Source organism: Myotis davidii, unplaced genomic scaffold (genome assembly GCF_000327345.1).
Source record: "Myotis davidii unplaced genomic scaffold, ASM32734v1 scaffold937, whole genome shotgun sequence".
Classification (NCBI taxonomy): Eukaryota; Metazoa; Chordata; class Mammalia; order Chiroptera; family Vespertilionidae; genus Myotis; species Myotis davidii.
The window spans coordinates 1,750,679-1,773,171 of NW_006288252.1; the positions used below are offsets into that span (position 1 = coordinate 1,750,679).

The following is a 22,493-nucleotide window of genomic DNA, read 5'->3' on the forward strand; positions in this document are numbered from 1 at the left end:
GCAATCCCCAGTAGGGGGTGTGCAGGAGGCCGCCGGTTCGAGGTTTCTCTCTCATTGATGTTTCTAACTCTCTATCCCTCTCCCTTCCTCTCTGTAAAAAAATCAATAAAATATATTTAAAAAAAACCACCTCACCACCATCACCAAAAAAACAAAACCACAGAAAACAAAAACAGAACAAAACATCCAAGAATGTGGGACAATTTCAAAAGATGCAACATACAGTAACTGAAACAACAGAAGGGGGGAAAAAAAGGACAGAAGAAATATTTAAGGCCATAATACTGAGACTTTTCCAAAATTAATGACAGACACGAAACCAAAGATCCAGGAAGCTCAGAGAATACTAAATAGAATACCCCAAAATATACACCTTGGCACATCATATACAAACTGCAGAAAACCAAAGATGAAAGGAAAATCTTGAAAGCAGTCTGGGGGCAGGGGAGAGAAGGAGCCCATGTGTTTATAAAACAAGGAAAAGAATTACAGAGAACATCTCATCAGAAACCACTGAGCAAGTAAAGAGTGAAGTCAAATATGTTTAAAGTGTTGAAAGGAAAAAAAAACAACCACCAACCTAGAATTCGGTATCCAGCGAAATTATCCTTCAAAATTGAAGGAGAAATAAAGACTTCCTCAGACAAACAAAACCTGAGGGAACTCATTGCCAGCAGACATGCCCTGCAAGAAATGTTAAAAGATTTTCTTCAGACAGAAATAAAATAATATAAGTCAGAAACTTAGATCTACATAAAGAAGGGAGAGCAAAGGAGAAGGAATAAATAAAAAGTAAAGTAAAATCTCTTGTACTTCTTATTAATTAACTGAAATACAATTTTGTTTAAAGTAATAATAGCAACAAGGTACTGTTGGTGATTATGGATAAATGAAAATAATAACAGTGCATTGCAAGGGATGGGAGGGCGGGGTTGGGAATAATCTGTTAAAAGGTACCTACACTACACATGAAGCAGAACAGTGTTATTTGAAGGAGACTTAGATTAGTTAAAATATACCTTCTAATACAACTGTTAAAAATGTTCAAAATAAGGATAATTGATAGACAAAGAGAAGAGATTAAATGGAATCAGAAAATTCTCAGCCAGAAGTAGAAAAGGCAGAAAAAGAAGCACCTGGCACCAAGCAGTGCTCGCCTCGGCAGCACATGCATTAAAATTACAAACTGCACAAACACGACTGCTCTCAATCCAAACACACTGAGCCCTGCCCAGTGTGGCTCAGAGGGTTGGGCATTTTAAGAATCAATTTAAAAAAAACTTTGAAAATAGATATATATTTTAAAAAATCACTTTAAATGGTTTAAATATACCAACGAAATGCCGAGATGATCAGATGACATAAGAAACACACTGAGTCCACAGACCCCTTTCAGGGAAAAGAAAGGGCCGACATGTCCTGTGCTAACACGAAGCAGAAGCGGGAGCAGCTCTATCCACCTGACACACCAGACTGTAGGGCAGGGAAATGTCAGGATATTCCCCACTGATGACAGGTCCATCCCCCAAGCCTGTGCAACCACCCTCAACATGCAAGCGCCGAGCCACACAGCGTCACTGCACGGAGACAGAAACGGAGACAGCTACGAGACAGAACGTCAGCCCGCCTCCGTCAGAGGGACAGAGGCAGCAGACGGGGCTCAGCGGGGACCGAGCTGAACCAGCGGCACCCCTAACTCACGGCACATAACTGGCATGCACAGACCACGTAACTGCCATCCAACAGCAGCAGGTCGCACATGCTCCTCAAGCTCACGTGGAACTTTCGTCACATTCGGCCCCACTCTGGACCCTAAAGCACCCCCTCACACATCGGAAATAACTGACACAGACAGTGCCCTGTTCTCAGAGCACCATGGAAGTGAAGGAGGAACCAATACGGAAAAGTCGCTGGGAATCCCCAGTATTTGGAACTACCCTGTCGCCGTTTTGATTTCTTTTCTAGCATTTCGTTACTGTATTTCCTCCTGCAACTACCTTTAACTTTCAAATAACTCACACCTCACATATAAGTCAAATGCATCATTGGTATGAAGACATCAGAAAATAGAAATCGTCTTCAAGTTTTCCTAATTTTAAGAAAGTAAAATTTTCATAATACTCATCCCAAACATTTTACTTACTAAATATTCACCCACAATGGCCAAAGTATGAATCACTAAGACAATGATATCAAGTCTTAAAAGTGACAACTTCCATTTCCAGAGCAGAAATTCCTGAAGGCCCTGACAAGGCAGACAGGGAAGCAGGTCTGAAGTGCCTGAGTGCAGGCCTGCCCCCACACTCAGCACCCACTGCCCCTCCCAGCTGCAATCGGGCATCACACTGAGCACCCTGGCCTCTCAGACCTGCTCCGATGGCACTGAAGTGTATGCCCTTCTAAGGCAGCCTGTCTGCTCTCTCCAGGAACTTCTACCACCTCTTACGGGGCTGTGAACACCTTGTGCATTCAAGTACAGATGCATCCACAGCATCCAACTAAGTGAACCCAACTCAAATAATACAAACTTACTCTGGTAAGAAACCAGTTTACCCCACGATAATCAACATAAAGAGAATTAGGCTCCTATAGCATCTCATTGAGGTTATAATGAAACGATGTTTTGACCAAAACGATGTTATTCCAGGACCTGCGGTCTATACCTGAAAATGCTACTTAAACCGCTCTATTAACAAAGGCACCGTTACAAGTTCAAAATGAGGAATATTCAACCCAACACAATTTAAGCATAAGTGTGGGTATAGTTCCCAAGTACTTACTGCAATAGAACATGGTAAAAGGATTCCATTTCATTCCAAAGAGGCGGTTTGAATCCCTGATGTGTGCCCTTGCCCAGCACAAAACAGCGAAGCCCACTCCTGGGCTTCCCCTCACAGTGCCACCCTTTGGGGAAGAAAACGTGCACAGGCTAAAAAGCCCCTCCGTGCAAGGTCCTCCCTTTCAACCCCAGTTGAGAATCATTGTTTAAATTAATCAATCAGGAGAGTTTAGGAAATATTCTATTTTTGATTGATTAGAACTAACCTTGAACCACAATAACTGATAAAAATAAAAAATAGCAGGTATGATAAGAGTTAACAAAGGTAAGCTAGAGAGGCAAGGCTACTACTAAGGCACAAACAATGAATCCAACCTAAAATCTCCCTGCAGAGTCTAAGGCATTCAAAATAAACATGGGTTCTCAGAGAAGAAAAGCACACAGCAATCAGCTTTCCTGGATCCCCGCCCCTGTCCTGAGCAGTCCTGCCCAACTGGTGCTGGGAGCCCACCTGCCTGCCCTCCATGGAGCGCCTCAATGCCGCCTGGCCAGCTGCTCTAGCGCGTGGCGCGCCGGGTCTCTCTCCAGCCTGTTACTGCTACTATCCTAATGTGCTAAGAGCACAAATGTTTCAGACGGAGCCCAGCTGGGTGAAGAGCTCGTGCTTCCCATCACAGTAAGGGCCCGGCCCTAGAAGCCATGACTGCCCCATGCACAGCCATCACCTGAAAACCTTCCCGTGGTGCGTTCTGAAGGGATAAACCACGGCTCCCATGACCGACTATAACTGTAAGGGCTAGAGCTCCGGGCGCCCACTTCCTATCTAGAGCGGACGCTGTCCTTTATGAGCTGCCCATCTGGACCTCCGTCTATCAGGCCCTTTCTGCCCAACTTACCTTACTGTGTGTGAAGGGGGGCGCTGCGTACAAGGTGGGGTGTATCAGAGGGCGAGGCAGGTGTGGGACCGTGTGCAAGGGCACGTGCCCATGGATGTGGGGGTACAGGTGCAAGGCGGGGTGTGCGGGCCTCTCCGGGGTCAGGAACTGGTGGCTGGAAGGAAAGGCGCCGGCCGTCATGGCCGACAGCGGCAGCCCAGAAGCTTCCTGCTTGCACACGTGGCACTCGCAGGTGTTGGCAGCTGGCTCCGCCTGCGGGGAGAGAAGCCCTGCTCACTCAGAGGCCAGGATGGGGGATGGAAGCAGCGCCAGCCCATGCTGCTGAGCAGTCATCCGACACCCCCCTTGGCCCGGGCCCTCCTTGTGAGCGACATGAGGGACCCAAGAGCTCAGGACGGCAGGAACCTAGAGAGAGGGGTGCACGCCCCATGCCCCAGTGGGGGCCTGCATCCTGGGCTGTCTGAGCAGAGGCGAGGGGACTGGTGAAGATGGCCGAGTGGGGGAGGGCGCCACAGGGACAGCACAGGGCTAGGCTTCGCTGGCTCCCATGCGTAAGGCATGCTCTCTCTGTACGCACGAGGGACGGACTCTGCGAAGGTGGAATGAGGGGTGACACTGAACAAAGGTTCTGGAAAGCAACCAGAGGGGAACACACTGAGAAGTGCGACCTCCTGCAAAGCTGTGGGGCCGGGGGGGTGGGGGGGGGACCACAGGAGCTGCCTCTGGCCTGGGCTCTGCCCACACCCTGAACAAACTAAAACACAACTAGAATTGCCAGCAGAATTAAAAGGGTGCATGAAATTTGTTTAATGCAAAAAAAGGTAGGAAAGGGAAAACAGTAACAAAAACCATGAGACAGAAAAGAACAGCAAAAGGCAGGTGTAAATATCACCAATCGTTACGTTAAATATAAATGAAGAATTCCAAAGAAAAGGACATGATAGCTGGACAGGATAAAAATGCAAGACCCAACTCAGAGAATAATGAGCAGAGCAAAGCTGAAGAATACAAGACCAATATATAAACAGCAGCTGTATTTCTATAAACTGCCAACAATCAATAGAAAATTGAAATTAGGAGATACCATTTACCACAGAATCAAAAAACACCTGAACTTAGGAATAAATTTTAAAAATATGTTCAGGCCTCATAGACTATAAATTTTTAAAAGTCAGGAGAAATTAAAGGTGACTTAAATAAGTAGAAATATACAGCATGTTCACAGACTGACAGGCTGCTTGCGGTTAAGACTGAATTTCCCCAAATTGACCTATATCATCCCACAAATAAAAGACTAGGCCCAGCCCTAGCTGGTTTGGTTCAGTGGATAGAGCATCGGCCTGTGGACTGAAAGGTCCCGGTTCGATTCCGGTCAAGGGCACATGCCCAGTTTGCAGGCTCGATCTCCAGTAGGGGTGTGCAGGAGGCAGTCAATTTTCTCACATTTCTCTCCCTCTTCCTTCCTCTCTCTCCAAAAAGAAATACATATATATAAATATATAAAAATAAAAATTGTTTGAACATTTATTATATAGCACCATGTGACTAAGAAAAAAATAATAGTCTGATAAAACACCCTCACCTCTGAGTAACAGAAAAACAGGTATCTATCTACCAGGGGGAAAAGCTCTTCTAAAACCACCCTTTGCTGATTTAGCATCCCACCTTTTCATTCTCAGAAAACTCCCTCCTGGCTTCTATTCAAGAACTCCGCGCCATCACCCTGTCCACAGCTCCTGGGTGTTGTAAAATCAAGACTGCTGGTTACAGGTTCAAGGAAGAGAAAAAGTCTAAAAAGGAGGTTATGAGGGATGGACTTGTATTTTGTAAGTCAGCCTTGACTCTCTCCAGTGCTAATTTTCAGAAGTTATTCACAATGACCTGATTTTGTATTTAATAATGCTCAGGTTGAGAAAACAGACACAGAGAAAGAGACCTTTGGCAAAACCAAAAATGTGAAGAAATGAAATCACACCTGCTGAGCGGGGTAAGATGGGGGGGGACTGTCCACTTTACTGTCCTCCTTTGTGGGACTTCCATTTTCTAGGGCCACGGCTTCCTTCGGGGCTCCGGGCGGCTCCCCCCCACTCCCGCCGTCCGCCTCTTCATCGTCAGCTTCTGAAGAACTGGCACTGGTGCTGCTTCCCTGCGGGGACTTTGAAAACAAACAGGACATGGAGCGCTGCATGCTGCCACCACCCTGTGGCATCCCTGTGCCGATGAAGTGCCACGGCCGTACCTCATCTTTCAGGGCCACGTTTTCCCCGCCACCATTTAACTCGCTGTGGATTCCATTCATGTTGGCCACCACCTCGGTGTCGTTGTAGTTATTCAACGGATAAATATCAGCAAACTTAGCTGACAACGGAGCCACATCTTCATCGTCACTGCAGCTGAGACAAGTGGAGATTGTCACCACGAGCCGTTCATGGGCAGACATACTCCCGACACGCTCTCCTTACAGAGGCGCCACCCCAGCACCACTCACACTTCCCCAGGTCGCTGTGACCTCAGCACAAGAGCCAAGTACCGGAAGGTTCCGCCGGGGCTCGGAGGACGAACGGAAAACAAGACTGCAAAGGGGAAGATGAAGGAGACCACAACAGCTTCATTTGGTGAATGGGAGCGGCATTTCCATTCAACCTGGCGCACAACGGCCCTCCCTGCCATCACTGAGCACACACAGTCCAGGTTCAATGAAAACGAAATGTGCAGCCCTAGCTGGTGTGGCTCAGTTAGTTGAGCGTCGTCCCATGCAACAGAGGGACGCCAGTTCAGTTCCTGGTCAGGACACATGTTCAGTTGTGGGCTCAATCCCCAGAGACGGGTGTGCAGGAGTCAGCCAATTGGTGTTTCTCTCTCTCCCTCTCCTTTCCCTCTAAAAAAAAAAAAAAATCAATACAAACTTATTTTAAAAAATTAAAGGTGTATAGCAAGCATGTCAAATTCTTGGCTGGTGGGCCGTGAATTTGACACGCTTGGTATACAGGGAACCATCTTGGTCTTTAGTGTTTGTTTTTATAGCCACTGAAGTGCTAGACACAGCCAGCGGAACAAAATTTTCAAGGCACTATGTGCCAAAATACTGAAGTTTCTTACCAGCAGACCACTGCTGGTCAAGTCAGCCATGAACTCAATTACACATCAGCTTTAGCAAGACTTCCAAGCAATGGGCAAATGGAATATTGACTTAAAAAATGCAAGCAGACTTCAAGGCTAGGGCATCATGTGGGCACTTTAACACGGGTCACTTTCTGGTGCACGACCAGAGCCGGCAGTGACCTTCAGTGCAAAGGGCTCGGGGTGGACCCCCTGGGTGCACAAACGGCGGTGCGTCTACGGCCTCAGCCAGAGGTGATGCTGTGGCTCTAGGAGAGTGTCCACAACTGCCAAACTCAGGCATCTTCCACTTTTAGAAAAACAAGGTAACACATGACAAGGCTTCACACCCTGGCGCTCACCATGGAGGCACAGAGCCCACCCAGGTGACAGCACTCGGGGCTCCTGAGGGCCTCGGCCCAGAGGTGACGAGGCGTGCCCCCTGGTCAGCACTCACCCCCACTCCTGAGCGATCAGCATCACAATCCAGGTGAGGAACCCGAGGCTCAGGAATGTGGGACACAGACAAGTGAACCCCCGGGGGCTCGCCACCGCGACTACCCGAGTCCTTGCATTCCTGGGGTAAGCGTGACCCTGCCCCGGCCAAGAGGGACGCCCGCACGAACCGCAGGCCTGGGAGGCTCCTGCTCACCAGCACCTTTGCTCTTGATGGGTGTTTATTAATTTTCCATCTCTTTTAAGGTGATGAAACAGGGTCCAGGTTTGGGTTTACTGATTTCCTGCTTTCAACTTTGCTTAAAGGAAGCAGGGGCCTCCCCGGAAGGCAGTGGCGGGGGACGTCTGTAGGCACAGCTGTCTGCCACTCATCGTTGCCCTGCTTAACCCTCCGGAACCTTCCTTATCATAAGGTCCAACTCACAACGCTGGGGCCGAGCCGCTGTCGGTGAGGAGGAGCCGGGGATGCTGCTGGATGGTGACTGGAGAGCTGGAGCCTGACCCCGAGCTGGTGGACGACACGCTGGGCGGGCGCATCTCAGAGACACAGTCGGAAGCAGGGCCCACCTGCAGGGGCAGCGGGTGGGCGTGGGTGTCGCCGGGGGCAGGGGGGTCCACGATGCCACACGTGAGGATGTGGGAGAGGCTGCAGTCGTCACAGGCACACCTGGGTGGGATGAGGAACCGTGACTGAGACAGCCAGGACGGCCAGGCCCTGCGGCCCGCCCTGGGCACGGACTCACCTTCTCCGGTAGTGGCAGTTGGGGCAGTCGGGCACACTCAGCCGTGACGACAGCACATGCCTCATGGCATCTGTGAAGTTGTTCTCACCAGTGACTGCTTTTTTACTGGTTAACTAGAGGAAATGAAAAAACCGTAGGTTACTTCCACAGGACATGTCTCCTGTTATTATGTGCTTCATATTTTTAAAAAATGTTTTTACTGATTTTTTAGAGGAAAGGAGAGGGACAGAGAGAAACTTCAACTGGCTGCCTCCTGCACACCCCCTATGGGGATCGAGCCTGCAACCTGGGCATGTGCCCCAACTGGGAATTAAACCAGTGCTCTCTCAGTTCATGGGTCGAACAAAGCTCAACCACTGAGCCACACAAATGCTTCATACTTTTCAGTCACTACGGTAATGTGTGTCATGCTCACTTTTTATTTTCTTTGTTAATCCTCACCCAAGGATATTTTTCCCATTGATTTTTAGATAAAGTGGAAAGGAGTGGGAGAGACAGAAAGACACATTGATATGAGAGAGACACATTGATTGGTTGCCTCCTGCACGCCACCCCTCACCCCCCGTCGGGACCGAGGATCAAGCCTGCAATGGAGGTACATGCCCTTGACTGGAATTGAACCCAAGACCCTTCAGTCCCCAGGCTGATGCTATCTCCACTGAGCAACCGGCCAGGGCTGTGTAATGCTTATTTCGACACCGAGGCTCACAGCTTCCTGAGTGGCCAGGAGCGAGGTCAGCAGACGGGAGTGGGCAGGTGGAGCCTACACAGACCTGCGACCAGCAGCCCTGACGGGCCCGCACGGCAGACATGGCACAGAGATGACTCACAAACCCAAGGAGCAAGGCTCTGGCAGAGCGGACAGGCAAAGGAACCGAAGAGGGGAATCCATGGTGCCCAGAGGGAGGGGCCTGCAGGGCTGAAGGGGCCATGACCGGAGCAAGCCCGGAGGAGGAGGTGCTGGCAATGCTGCCGGGGCAAGGAGGGCATCCAGGCAGGGGACGAGCACTGAGCTGGGCTCCCCTGCAACACGTCTTAAAAAAAAAAAAGACTTTTATTAATTTTTAGAGAGAGAGAGAAAAGGGGAGGGATAGAGAGATAGAAACATCGACAAGAGAGAAACATCATGGATCGGCTGCCTCCTGACTTTACCTACTGCGAAAGCCTGTGCCCTGACCGGGCATCGAACTGTGACCTCCTGGTTCCTAAGTCAACACTGAACCACTGAGCCACACCGCCCGGGCCCTCAACACTTCCTGAAGACCCGCTGACCCTGGGCTGAGCAAGAGGGTGTCTCAGGGGACCAGGAGGTGGGCCCGGGCCTGAGCGGGCCGCCTGCAGGACAGGGGCTGAGCAGAGTGCTGCACCAGCACCCAGGGGTCACAGGCACTCACGAGGCACGATGGCTGCCTGGACGGTTGGCCTGCAGATGGCAGAGGCGGGTGGGAAGGGAGCAGCCAGCAGCAGGAACGAAGCCTGGCCAGACCAAGAGGGGTCTGCGAGCTACCTAGGAAGCAGCACCTCAACTTCTGATGGACTAAGCGAGCACATGGACTCGAGGGAAGGCGCGTGGACCCGCCCTGGCAACGGAACAGTGGCAGCTGGAAGGGCCATCTGGCTGGACGGGAGCCAGCAGGGGAGGCTTGGGGGTCGGGTGAGCGAGCCGGAGATGGTGCCGTCTGACTACCTGTGCGCCTGGCACAGACCCCGGAAGTGAGGATGCGGGGGAGGGGGAAGGTGAGGCCAGGAGACTAAGAAAGCTGGGCAGCAGCTAGAATTTGGATGAGAGTCAAGGGAAGCCAAGTTTCTATGAAGCGTGTCCTGAGGCCCCTGCAGCGAGGCCCTCCCGCCCAAGTACTGTCAAGAGGCTGGTGGAGGGGCCAACTGCTGGAGGAAGGAAGGCCCCATCCCGTGGGGAGGTCAGTGCACGTGGTGGCCTCACTGCATCACCAGAGAGTATAGACTGGACAGGGCCTCACCCGCCCACGAGCGGCTGTGGGGCTCACAGTGCTGGTCTTTTAGAGCCACTTGCTATGCAGTGAGCAACCACCCCTTGATCCTGGCCTCACCTGCTCTTCAAGGAAACGCCTGTGACTGAAAAGCTCCCCGTCGCCTGTGAGTGTGCGCTGCCCGGTGTGCACAGCCACCTGACAAGGGAAGCAGCACAAGCTCAGCACCAGCAGGTGACGCAGGCCTCTCCAGGGGAGACGTCAGATGGTCAGTACCGCAGCCGCCACGGGACAGGGCAGGTGCCACGGGACAGGGCAGGTGCACCATGGACAAGGGCAGGTGCCATGGGACAGGGCAGGTGCCACGGGACAGGGAGGTGTGCCATGGACAAGGGCAGGTGTGCCACGGGACAGGGCAGGTGCCACGGGACAAGGGCAGGTGTGCCACGGGACAAGGGCAGGTGCCGCGGGACAGGGAGGTGTGCCATGGACAAGGGCAGGTGCCGTGGGACAGGCAGGTGTGCCATGGACAAGGGCAGGTGCCGTGGGACAGGGAGGGGTGCCCTGGGCAAGGGCCAAGGGCAGGTGCCGTGGGATAGGGAGGTGTGCCATGGACAAGGGCAGGTGCCGTGGGACAGGGAGGTGTGCCATGGACAAGGGCAGGTGCCGTGGGACAGGGCAGGTACAGCGGACAAGGGCGGAACCAACAGCACCTCACACTAACTCAGAACCACCATAGAAATGAGTGCAGCCAAAACCGGTTTGGCTCAGTGGATAGAGCGTCGGCCTGCGGACTGCAAGGTCCCGGGTTCGATTCTGGTCAAGGGCATGTACCTGGGTTGCGGGCACATCTCCAGTGGGAGATATGCAGGAGGCAGCTGATCGATGTCTCTCTCTCATCGATGTTTCTAACTCTCTATCTCTCTCCCTTCCTCTCTGTGAAAAATCAATAAAATATATTTTAAAAAAAAAGAAAGAAATGAGTGCAAATTATAAAGAGAAACTAAACAATGCGTGTGGCTCTGTCAGTACCGTAAGCGAAACTGTCAAGTACTGAATGTCCATTATTGCCTTGCACGTGCTGGGCATGAAGACGGGAAGACGACGGACAGTCCCCGTGAGGGGCTCAGAGCAGGACGGTGGCCTGGAGCCCGCAAGCGGCCGGTGTGGCCTGAGGACCGTGGGCCGAGCAAGGCAGACAGGGTGAAGCCTGCGTGACCCACTTATGGGAGCCCGAGGAGCCCAGAGACAGGGAGCAGAGGGGGGCCAGAGGCCGGGGGGCCAAAGGGAGAGGGCTGTGGCTGTTTAATGGGGACCGAATAGCAAAGTCCTGGAAGTGACGGGAGAGGCTCACCACAATGAGTGCACTCCCTTGAGAGCACAGCACTCGGAAATGAGTGAGATGACGCAAGTCAGGTCACGTGTATGTCACCACAATCAAAAGAACAGACGGAGGAGAAAATGAGAGTGGGCTCAAGGCACTGTCTTACTTAGGAGGGGGAGGCTCCTCAGTGATTGAATCCGATATGGTATAAACGTAACCTCTGTAATCTTACAGTGATGAGAAACTTAGAGTAGCCATTAAAGGACAGAAAGGGGACACATTCTTCCTCCAAAATGTACCCAACCCTACAGCCAAGAAAATGCTGCCCATAACCCTCCATACAAGAGTAATTCCATCACGTAAAACTCATGCATTTGAAAAGAATTCGAAGTAGTTTAAATTATTAGAGAAGAAATCTATGTTGAAGTAATTGACAATGAAAGCCCCACAAATCAAGTTTTATAAGATGTGCCCACAACGCAGAAGAAAATGCATCCGTTTAAATGCACTGAGAGCAAAGCAGATCATGAAGGACAGAAATACGTGTTCAATGTAAGAAGCCAAAACGACCTAACCAGACAGGAAACCAGCCAACAAGGTAAAGCAGAAACGCCTGGGAAAAGAAGGTGTGCCCAGCACCGCGGAAGCTGGTTCTGCCAACGCCTCCCAGGCCGGCCCAGGGACCAGGGGCAGCGCCGAGAGCGGGAGGGGGACAGGCCACACAGAGGAGACACTTCTCCCGTACAACGGACACCGTTCCCACCGAAGGACGCTGCCAGCAGGGCCTCCGCAACGGTTTTAAAGGGCGTCGTCCTGAAAAAGCCTTCGCGGCTTGGCGAGCGGTGCAGGCTCCGGGTTGCTCCGGGCTTCTCCGGGCCTTGCAGCAGCTCGCGGGCGCTCTGCGGGGACCGCTGGGCAACGCACTGCCCTTTTGTGGGGAAAGTGCGTCTCTCAAATGTGGCCATGCGGCAGCCCAGGAGGACTGGCCTTCCACCGCCTCCACAGCCCGTTTCCACCGCCCCCTGAGCACGCGCTGGAGCCGCCCTCCCGGAGACGCGGAAGGAGCTTCCTAGGCAAGCAGCAATCTGTGGAGCTCACTCATGAAGCAGAGAACCCACATAGGCTCACACATGTCACATGCACGGAAAAGGCCGTGAAAGATCTGCAGGCCTGCTCCTCCTCCCTGCAAAACAGATCAGGCCCAAAGGGTTTGGTCTGGTGTTGTTTTTGGAGGGCGGTTCTAGCGAATCCTTTATGGAACAGAACAGAATTTATTCTTGAAAAATCTAAAATCATGGAAAATTTCTCAATTCGTTCTCTGAGACTAGCATAACCTTCATACAAAATAGATGAGAACCTAAAGACAAAATCCCACACACAATAGCTCAGCGTTCGTGTATGTGCTGCTGCAGTGAGCACCACAGCGCCTCGGAACAGAGAGAAAAGTCCCAAATAAACATAGCGAATTAAATCTCGTGATGGATTAGCCCTAACATCTCACTCCCTGGCCGGGAGGCTCAGCTGCTTGGAGCATCATCCATGCTCTAATGGTTGCGGGTTCTAGTGCTGGTCGGGGCACAGACGCAGGTGTGGGTTTGATCCCAGGTCGAGGTGCGTATGGGGAGCAACCAGTAGATGTTTCTCTCTTACGTTCATGTTTCTTGCTCTCTCCTTCTCCCTTCCCCTCTCTCTCTCTCTAAAAAAAAGGTAATATGTCATAAATTAGCAGGGTTTAATCCCAGGAATGCAAGGATGTCTAAAAATTAGGAAACTTTAAAAAAAAAAATTAGGAAACTTAATCTCTTAATTCTTTTGGAAATGTATAAAAGGATAAAAAATATACAATCAAATTTAATATCTATTCAGATTTTTAAACAAAAATCACCGTAATAAGTTGGATAAAAAAAGAAATTTCTTTAACTTGATAAAAAGCATCAGCGATCCGTGTGAGAAACATGAGACAATGTGAAAAGTCCAAACTCCTTCGACGCCAGAACCAACCAACGGGAGTTCCAGCGCTGGAGAGAGACAGAACTAGTATTACTTGTAGAAGACATCCTGACACAGAGATTCACAGCCATCAGCTAGAAACCGCGGAGAGCTAAGAGCCCGACAAGGGCTGGACAGGACCGCCTGGTGTCCACATACCAGCACAGCTGTTCAGGAAATTGACTCTGCCATTCACTCTGCCACGCGTTATAAAGTACCCGGTGTGAGCTCCGTAAGAAGTGCGTACACCGAAAGCCTAACACAGGCTACAAACCACCTCACACCTCACAGAGGGCTATGCAGCATCTTCTTGGATGGAAGTTTCAAATTGGTGCCAAGTCCCAGTGACACGGTATCGGCCTGCAGGTTTTAAGAAATGTATTTTTCTTTTGCCAGCAGCTATTAAGAGGTGGGCGGGCCAAGGTGCCACCTGGAAGCCTGTTCCTGCCACCTAGGAGGCCCTGGCTGCCCAGCCTTCAGGCCCCTCTCCCCCAGGAGCCCCCGAACGGCTGGCTACGTTCAAGTCTGCGTCCCCTTCTAGCCAGCGAGGGACAGAGACGGGCTCTGAAGGTCACATGTGATGTGCACCCCTGGCTCTCCACAGGTGTTCAGTCAGCAGTGAAACGATGACGAGACTCAGCAGCTCCCCAAGGCAGCCGCCGGTAAAAGGACCAGGGGCGCGGACAGGCGGATGGTGACCTGGACCCCTGCTGCCGAGTCCTGCAGGAACCCCCGCTCCCCCCCACATACACACACGCACACACACCTGTTCATCAACATAGGCGTCGATCCGCTTCTGGCACTCCAGCCACTCGGCGGCGACCCTGCGCAGCTCCTCCTCGGAGCGCTGGTACCGCTGAAGCAAGGTGCTATAGGCGTCCTCGCTGCAGGCGTCGTGCGTTGTGGTCCCCAGCCTGTGGAGAGAAGGCTTTCAACAAAGAAAAGGCTCCAAAGGTCTGGGCAGCACCAGAGGCAGCTCCTGTGTGTCACCTGCCCCACATGACACATGGGCCCGCCCCACGCCACACAGACCGCTGGGAGGGATCACGAAGGGCACGTGCAGGCCCCCGAACAGAGCCCGGCAGGAAGGGGAAGCTCCGAGAAGGAGCAGCTTCTAAGAAAAAAGTCATCGGTGAGTATCACTGTCCCAAGACGACTAAGACCCAGCTAGCAATTCCATTTACTAAATGTGGGACCGTAAACAACATATTTAATGAGAAATATACTACTTTTGACCTGGTTTTCAAATTAAGTAAAATAGAAAATCCAATTCAAACAAAAATATAATTATATGCTCATTCATTCTGTGTTTTATCTTGTTAAGAAACATGGTAAGACGGCAAATGAGGACATGAACAGGGAGCAGAGGACACAGGCCCAGGTGAACACCGAGGAAGTCACAGCACGTCGGAGAAAGATGGCGACCTGTGGCGAGTGGGGGTGGGGTGGGGACAAGGGGCCTACAGCTTCTCACTGGAAACCACTCATTGGGCTCGGCGCTCTGGAGCTGACCCGCCACTGCATTCCCCGCAGTCGGTGGCTTCCCAGCGAGGACGCCCAGGCTGCACTGCTTCGGGGGGCACACACGACGCCCCGCAGAAGGGCGTGCTCACACCCGGGGCGCGTGCAGGTGCAGACCAAATACCTGATTTGCGACACCAATGCTGGCAAGTTGCTCTGAAGAAGAGGTTCCGAAAAAACCAGATTTTCAAACAGGTGTTTATTATGCAGCTCCCATGTCACCTGGAACTTTTTCAAGTGCTCATTTTCCTAGTTAAAAAAACAAACAGAACACGTACTGAGCTGCTGAAGACTGAAACTCCCAGGACGGCCCCTCCCTCTCCCCCGCCCCAGTCCCCGCAGGCCCAGCTCTGCTCATGAGGACTCGGGGGGAGGTCTCTGCCTGCACCGCACAGCCCACTGGCCTCGCGCCTGTACTCGCACACAGAAACAGCGCAGCGAGATCCACAGGCCAGGAAAGGGCAGAGAAAGAAGAGAAACCACTGCACATACTTGATAGTCATTCCTTATAATTAGATTCACCATGTAGCGAAAACCCTCCTTTTCACATATTTAAGCCTTTGCAGTCGTATTAAATTTGGACATGGGTGTCGTACTGGTCGGAATTAATTTCCATTGAAAGAGCAGTGATACATAACATGCAAGATTATGAAGGATAAACAAGATTAATTCTTTTTTGGAACTACGTCACTACTTGTAGAATCACTACAAACGTTATCACTTTCTACGTCAGAGTCAGTATTCAAGGTGCCAAAATAAAATTCTTCACTGTTACTTTCAGATTCGCAGTACACTTCTTTTGGTAACTTTCTTTTTGCCATTTTGGAGTATTATTTTGAAATATCTTAACAAGCGAGAATGCTTAATTACAGTTAAACGTAATTTGTAAAGCTTTATTTGAAATTCTGCGAAGTATCTCCGAAGCTTGTCGATTTCTTCACTCTCAAAAGGCGACTGACTCGCCACGGTGTTTTGCATGGCGAGTGTGGAACGACCACGTTTGTTTATATTGTTTCGATATCTCCGATTTGTCGGGGCAATGTTTTGCTTCGTGACAAGGTCGCTTAGACACTTAAGAGCTTTCAGAGAAATTATGAACTGATACATGAGTGAATAGAGTTAAGATTTGTATGGTTCCTTGCTGTGGTGGCTGAGAGCAGACATACGACCGGAACGGTAAAAAAGCTTTGGTGGCTGAGAGTAGACAAACTACCACAAAGGGTTAAATGCAGGCACGTTTTCTTGTCTCTTGAGAAACCTCCCCTCTGACAGAGGCGCACTGTTCCACGAGACACCACGTAAGTGGCCAGCAAGCGGCAACAGGACCTTCCCTACATGCAGCCTTCACTCCTGACAGGTCTTGCTAGAACTGCACGTGCGAATCCATGCTCCCATGTGCAAGCTCCATGCACGGCCTGTGCTTGAGTCACCTATGGCCCTGGGGAGGCTCCTGACCGAGCGACTGCCACTCGGGAACCTGCCTACGTTCCACACGTCACTGCGCCTCCTCGGGGTGACACGCCGTGGTCTGTGCCCATTTCCAATTCAGCCAAAGGGAGCTGGGATGCCCTGAGCTGGGATGGCAGCAATGACCCGACCCGCACCCAAAGCCCCCACTGCCTGCCCCAGACTAGAGCCTGGCACAGGCGGACAACACTGGAGGCAGAGCTGCCCCCGCTGCTCACCAGCCCCGCGGTCGGGACTGTGGAGGTCCACCAGGGCCTGACATCCTAGTGCCCACCCTCCTTGGTGGTGTCCCTGCCCTGTGCTGGCTCCACCTAACGCTTTCCCCACACACCAGCTCCGCCCACACCTCCCTGCTCACACCCGGCCGCTCTGGGAGCCAGTGCTCAGCACAGGGCAGTGGGGCGCGCCGACCGCCAGGACCTGGGAGGGGTGCAGTCAGCCTCAGGAACGAGAAACTGTCACCCAATGTGCTGTAGCAACATGGCCACAGACCACAGTGTGGAAAGGACACGTGCCACGGACTTCAGCGGAGACTCCTGTGCGCAGGCTCTGGGCCAGGCAGGCAGAGGGACACAAAGGCTAACGCTGCAGCCCCCAGGGCACAGGAGAAGGCGGTGATCTGATTGACGAACGTCTCCACAACAGAACAGCAGGAGCCAAGGCAGCTGCAGACCAGACCCAGGCCAGCTGAGAAGGGCAGGACTGCCCAGGAGTCGGGTCTCACCTGCCCCGCCCCCTACACCTTCGGGACAGGCTGTGGGCCCCGCTGGCAGCCTGCAAGCACGGCACTAGCACAGGCACTAGGCACAACCCTGGGGCGCAGCTGTGGCTCCAGGGCTGAGCTACTGGAGGTAACAGGCCAAGATTCGTTCCTGAAGATGCTGGGTGTGTTCTGTGAGATCTGAAGCCACCCTCCCAGTGAGGCATGTGGAGACTGAGGTCCCAAACGCCCTCACTGCCTGGACCCAGAGGGATGGTTGCAGGTGCTGAGGCAAGTGTCTCTGAGGCCGGCACTGCTCACACCAGCGACCCTGCGCTGGGGCCAGAGATGCCGTAGCTGGTGTGTGCTGTCACAGCGCTACGAGTGGTGAGCCTGTGTGAGGACAGCGGAGCAGAGGCAGGAAGGAAAAGCCCATGGTTCCGGGCTTTCTGGCTCCCCAGCCTCACTCCCTACATTCCAAGGCCGACGTGTGGAGTTGGAAGAGGAGGGTGTGCCGTCAGGTCCCACGGCAGACCTGAGACACAGGGTGTGCAGCCTTCGAGTGTCCCGTGAATGGAAGCTCCGATCTCATGGCCATCACAGCCTGGTCAGGCATTTCCCAGAGGACTGGAGGCGTAAGTTAGGTCTAGTTCCCACTTGATTTCAATGCTTGATAAGGAACACCCGACCCTCAACCTGCTTGGCCCCAGGGGGCATGCAATAAACCCCTCGAGTGCACTTCCCAGAAGGTCACGCTTGGGGAAATACCTTCCAGGCAAACGCATTCCACGCATTCCACGGGCCTGCAGGCTCAGGACGAAGGGGTATTGTTTCTGGAGAAGCTGAGGGAGGGCAGAGAGTTAGCCGGCTGGGTCACAGGCTGGGTCACACGGCAGCCAGGAAAACACAGGACCCCATGTGCAGCCGATCACCCAACCTGAGCTTCCAGGAACTCGGAGTTAGGGAATCTGCCCCGGCCGCTGTGCCGCGAGGCTTCTCCAGCTGAAGGACTTTCTGAGGAGCAGCGGTCATTTCCACGCGGAGACTCGTGTTGCTGAAGACACGCACCCGGGGAGCCAGTGCGTCCAGTGATCGACGTGTGCCGTGAGGAAGCCGTGCGTGAGCAGGTCCAATCCAAGTGTGAGCTACGCAGTGGGTTCCGCAGCCAGTGTGGGTCTGCTGTGCCACACGGTTTCAGAGGCTACAGTTTCCGTGGTAGGTGCACTCGGGCTCTGGTGGACTTTAAGAAAAGTCCCACCATCTGAAAGGCTGCCGCCCACTCCTCCCGTCCCCGATACACATCTCCGGGAGGCCTTCCTCAGGGCCCAGCCAAGACAGCCTCGGACAGCAAGCTGTGCGCAGAGCAGGGGAGAACCCAGGGCCAGACACTAGAAATGTGCAAACATGTAAATAAATACGTTCGCCCCTGGCCGGTGTGGCTCAGTTGGTTGGGTCAACCCTTGCACCAACAGGTTGCTGGTTCGATTCACAATAGGAGTGCATGCCTGGGTTTCAAGCTCGATCCCTGGTAGGGTGTGTGCAGGAGGTAGCCAACTGATAGTTCTCTCTCATCAATGTTTCTCTCTCTCTCCCCCTTCCTCTTTAAAATTAACAGAAACATATTTAAAATAAGTAAATGTGTTGCTTTGAAAAAATTAATGTTTTATTTAAAATCTGCTATTTGTGCCTTGGCCAGATGCTAAGTGGTCAGAGCATCCGCCTAAGGGTTGTGGGTTCAAGTTCTGGTCAAGAGGACGTACCTCGGCTGCAGGTTCTCCGGGTGCGTGAGGGAGGCAACCAATAGAGTGTCTCTCTCTCATCAGTGTTTCCTCTCTCTCCCCCTCCCCTTCCCTCCCTCCCTTCCACTTTCTCTAGAAATCAATGGGAAAAAATATCCTCGGGTGAGGATATACAGTAAATATTGATTAAAAGTCCACATAAACAAAAGCTCTTTGGGGCCCTCAGTTTGTAAGCTTAAAGGACCCCAAGTCCCAAACTATGGAGAACTGCTCTGAGACGCTGACTCAGAGTTTACCTTAGCTCAGTTCTGCAGACTCTCAGACCATGGGGATCACGGGACAGGCCGGGAAGGACTCTGTGATCCGTTTGTGAACCTTCTTGGATCCTCACTTGAACACTCCAACCATAAAGAGATTTTTGAGCCAATGGGGAAAGTTTTATATGGACTGGGTGTTAGTCCATAAAAACGAACCACTCTCAGCTTTGTGGGTGTGACAATGGTCTGTGGGTACGTAGGTCATGGACAGCCCCGCAGAGTGACCTGTGGCTGCTTTACTGGCAGCCCGGAAGCACACAGGGCAGTCAGCCCAAGCTCGAGTTTCCCAGCGACGCCAGCAGCACCTGTCAGACCATGCACCTCTGCGGCAGCAGCTCTGTTACAATCTCCAGGAGACGAGACTGTGCCCCTCTCCCCGTCACCGACCCACCCCGGTCAGAGGGCGCATGCCCCGCTGTCAATCCAGTGCTCGGAGCCTCTGCGTCACCTCACACTGAGGTGCCATGACTGGTGGTCCCAGCATCACGTGCAGACCCTACCCTGGGAGGGACGCAGGCCGCAGCCCGGGGTGAACGTGGGCTTTTGAGCATGTGAACTTCTCAGCCCTGAGGCTTCTGCTTTTCCTGCCCTTGTTCATCTGTTACCAGCACTCCCCTGTTTCCCTGGGGGAGAGAAGTGCTCAGAGAGCCTCGCTGCTGGGCCACTGGAAACCAAAGTGAGCATCTCTACGTGTGAACAAGGTGGAACGAATCACTGAACAAATAGCTGTATTTTGCGCTTAAAATTCATGAGTTTTTTTCCAAACCACAAGAAAACATTTCTGTGTAAATTGCTAGGGATTTGCTCTAATAAATGTGGTTCAAACTAACTTTTGTTAGCATCACAAACAGCGCCCTATCTGACAGGCTGGGGCCTGCATGGAGGCAGCACAGGGCACCAGGCAAGTGCAGGCGGGAGCTGCGGGAACCCCAGGTGCTGTCACAGAGGAGGCGGCGCAGGATCTGGACCTCTGGACAGCAGGGCGAGGCCCAGGAGGCAGAGGTGGAGGCAGGGCTGCAGGTGCTGCTGCAGGCGCGGCCCCGAGGCAGCGCAGCCTGCTCAGCCCCGAACCCCGCTTCTCTGACGGGGCCCACTCACCAGCTGCTTTTCTAAAACGAGTGCTTTCCTTGAGGCCGTAGGGACTCATGGGAGGAACGCCAACGTCTACGGCATCAACGCTCAAGGGAGGCCCTTGGGCCCAAGATTACTTGCAAAATGGTGTTTGTAAACTTTTCTGGTGAAAAGCCCGTCAACTTTAGAATCACATACAGACCACTAGGGCTTAAGATCTTAGGAGCCACTTACTATATTTGTTTCAAAGTGTAGTTTTATCACCAAGAAAGCACCCAATACCAGCCCAGTAAGTACCATTTAATAAAAGTTAAGTGATAATAAAAAAACAACAAAACCCAGCCCGGCCGGTGTTGCTCGTGGTTGAGCGTCAACCTATGAACCAGGAGGTCACAGTTCGATTCCCTGTGTGGGGCGTGCAGGAGGCAGCCGATGGATGATTCTCTCTCATCATTTTTCCTTCTCTCTCTCTCTCCCTTCCTCTCTGAAATCAATAAAAATATATTTAAACACACACACACACACTCACACAGGCCCAAACTGTTGTTGGTGAACAGGTGTTTCTCTGACAGGAGGCGAGAGGCTGTCTCTGGGGAGCAGGTCAGCTTCCAACCAGCAGGCCTGTCTCCAAATGACCTCAGCACATGCAGTTTCTAGGAACTCCATTTCCACAGCACGCCCCCGCCTTTACTCCTGGTGGTGGTCCAAGACCCAGGGGTGGGGACGGCACCTAACTGGACAGTACCCATCTTTCCTCCGGCTTGGACTATCCAGGGAAAGGACTGAAAGGCCCCATGAGCAGGCGCCCGCCGCACACATCCCATCCAACACGGGCCTCTGTGTACGGTAACGACAGTGACCACTGACAATGCGGACATTTTTCCTTCTTGTCCCTGTTGACCACACACTGGTCCTCACTGCATCCTGTCCCCTGCCTGCCTCGCTCCCTAGGCCTCACGCTCTCCAAACAGTGTTTCATGACACGTCACTGCCTGTCCATCCACTCAAGACTTTTATCAGCAGCAGATAGGGAGGGGGGAGGAGAGGAGAGAAGGCAGGCTCCGCCCGGCCTCCGAACATCACAGGGTGGGGATTGGACTGCACGCGACACACCACCAGGTCTCAGCCTCACCCGTTACACAGCTGAGTTCCCAACAAACCCCAGAAAGGCACGCGCTCTTACCAGAGTGCCCAGGAAGGTGCTGATGGTGCGTGCTGCCTGGCAGAGGGCGCCGTACTCCTCGAGCAGCAGGGAGATGAACTGGTGGGCCTGCGGCGGGCCCTGCAGGCCAGACGGCGCCCGCACTCGCGCTGCAGCTGACAACTGCCGCAGGAGGCGGACCTTCATCTCCAGCACGTACTCTCGGGCTTGCTGCTCCAGCCGCTGGTACAGCTGGTAGGGGTCTCTCTCGCAGAGCCTGCACAGAGAAGGACAGTCACCACGCACCCGGGACCCCGCGTCACCCCTCGAGCACCTTTTAGTACCCATGAGCATCTTCCCTGAAGCCTTTGCCCAGGAGCCCCCTGAAATGCCACCACCTTCTCACACCGGGAGAGAAACATCCGTCCAAGGCAACAGAGGGAGACAGGCACAAAGTGTCTGGAACTTTCCCACGCCATCCATAACACCCAGAAAAAAATACATTTATTGAGACCTTACTCTGTGTCAGCACTAACTCATTTACCCACCTGGTGGGCTGACTCGCACCTGCACTAACTCATTTACCCACCTGGGGAGCTGACTCGCACCTGCACTAACTCAGTCACCACCTGGTGGCCTGACTCACACCTGCACTAACTCATTTACCCACCTGGTGAGCTGACGCGCACCTGCACTAACTCAGTCACCACCTGGTGGCCTGACTCACACCTGCCCTAACTCATTTACCCACCTGGTGAGCTGACGCGCACCTGCACTAACTCAGTCACCACCTGGTGGCCTGACTCACACCTGCCCTAACTCATTTACCCACCTGGTGAGCTGACGCGCACCTGCACTAACTCAGTCACCACCTGGTGGCCTGACTCACACCTGCCCTAACTCATTTACCCACCTGGTGAGCTGACTCGCACCTGCACTAACTCAGTCACCCACCTGGTGGCCTGACTCACACCTGCACTAACTCATTTACCCACCTGGTGAGCTGACGCGCACCTGCACTAACTCAGTCACCACCTGGTGGCCTGACTCACACCTGCCCTAACTCATTTACCCACCTGGTGAGCTGACGCGCACCTGCACTAACTCAGTCACCACCTGGTGGCCTGACTCACACCTGCCCTAACTCATTTACCCACCTGGTGAGCTGACGCGCACCTGCACTAACTCAGTCACCACCTGGTGGCCTGACTCACACCTGCACTAACTCATTTACCCACCTGGTGGGCTGACTCGCACCTGCACTAACTAACTCAGTCACCTACCCACGTGGGCGCTCACATT

At 52.7% G+C, this 22,493-nt stretch overlaps 1 protein-coding gene across 3 annotated transcripts in view; it reads right to left on the reverse strand.

Annotated features, from left to right (window-relative positions):
* The window catches only part of FAM193A (family with sequence similarity 193 member A), a 116,297-nt gene that overhangs the window by 27,573 nt on the left and 66,231 nt on the right, over positions 1-22,493 (reverse strand). For 2 of the 3 annotated variants that reach the window (XR_001513253.1, XM_006760123.2), the window contains 8 exons: positions 21,234-21,468; positions 14,881-15,005; positions 14,002-14,149; positions 7,974-8,086; positions 7,655-7,897; positions 5,915-6,068; positions 5,651-5,830; positions 3,676-3,927 (listed from right to left, as the gene is read on the reverse strand). Coding sequence is in view for 2 of the 3 variants with exons in the window: in XM_006760123.2 (XP_006760186.1) it covers positions 3,676-3,927; positions 5,651-5,830; positions 5,915-6,068; positions 7,655-7,897; positions 7,974-8,086; positions 14,002-14,149; positions 14,881-15,005; positions 21,234-21,468 (1,450 nt within the window). In the remaining variant the exon portion in view is untranslated. Of the gene's footprint in view, positions 1-3,675; positions 3,928-5,650; positions 5,831-5,914; positions 6,069-7,654; positions 7,898-7,973; positions 8,087-10,042; positions 10,121-14,001; positions 14,150-14,880; positions 15,006-21,233; positions 21,469-22,493 lie in introns of all 3 variants that reach the window. The other variant, XM_015561597.1, reaches the window with a different exon arrangement.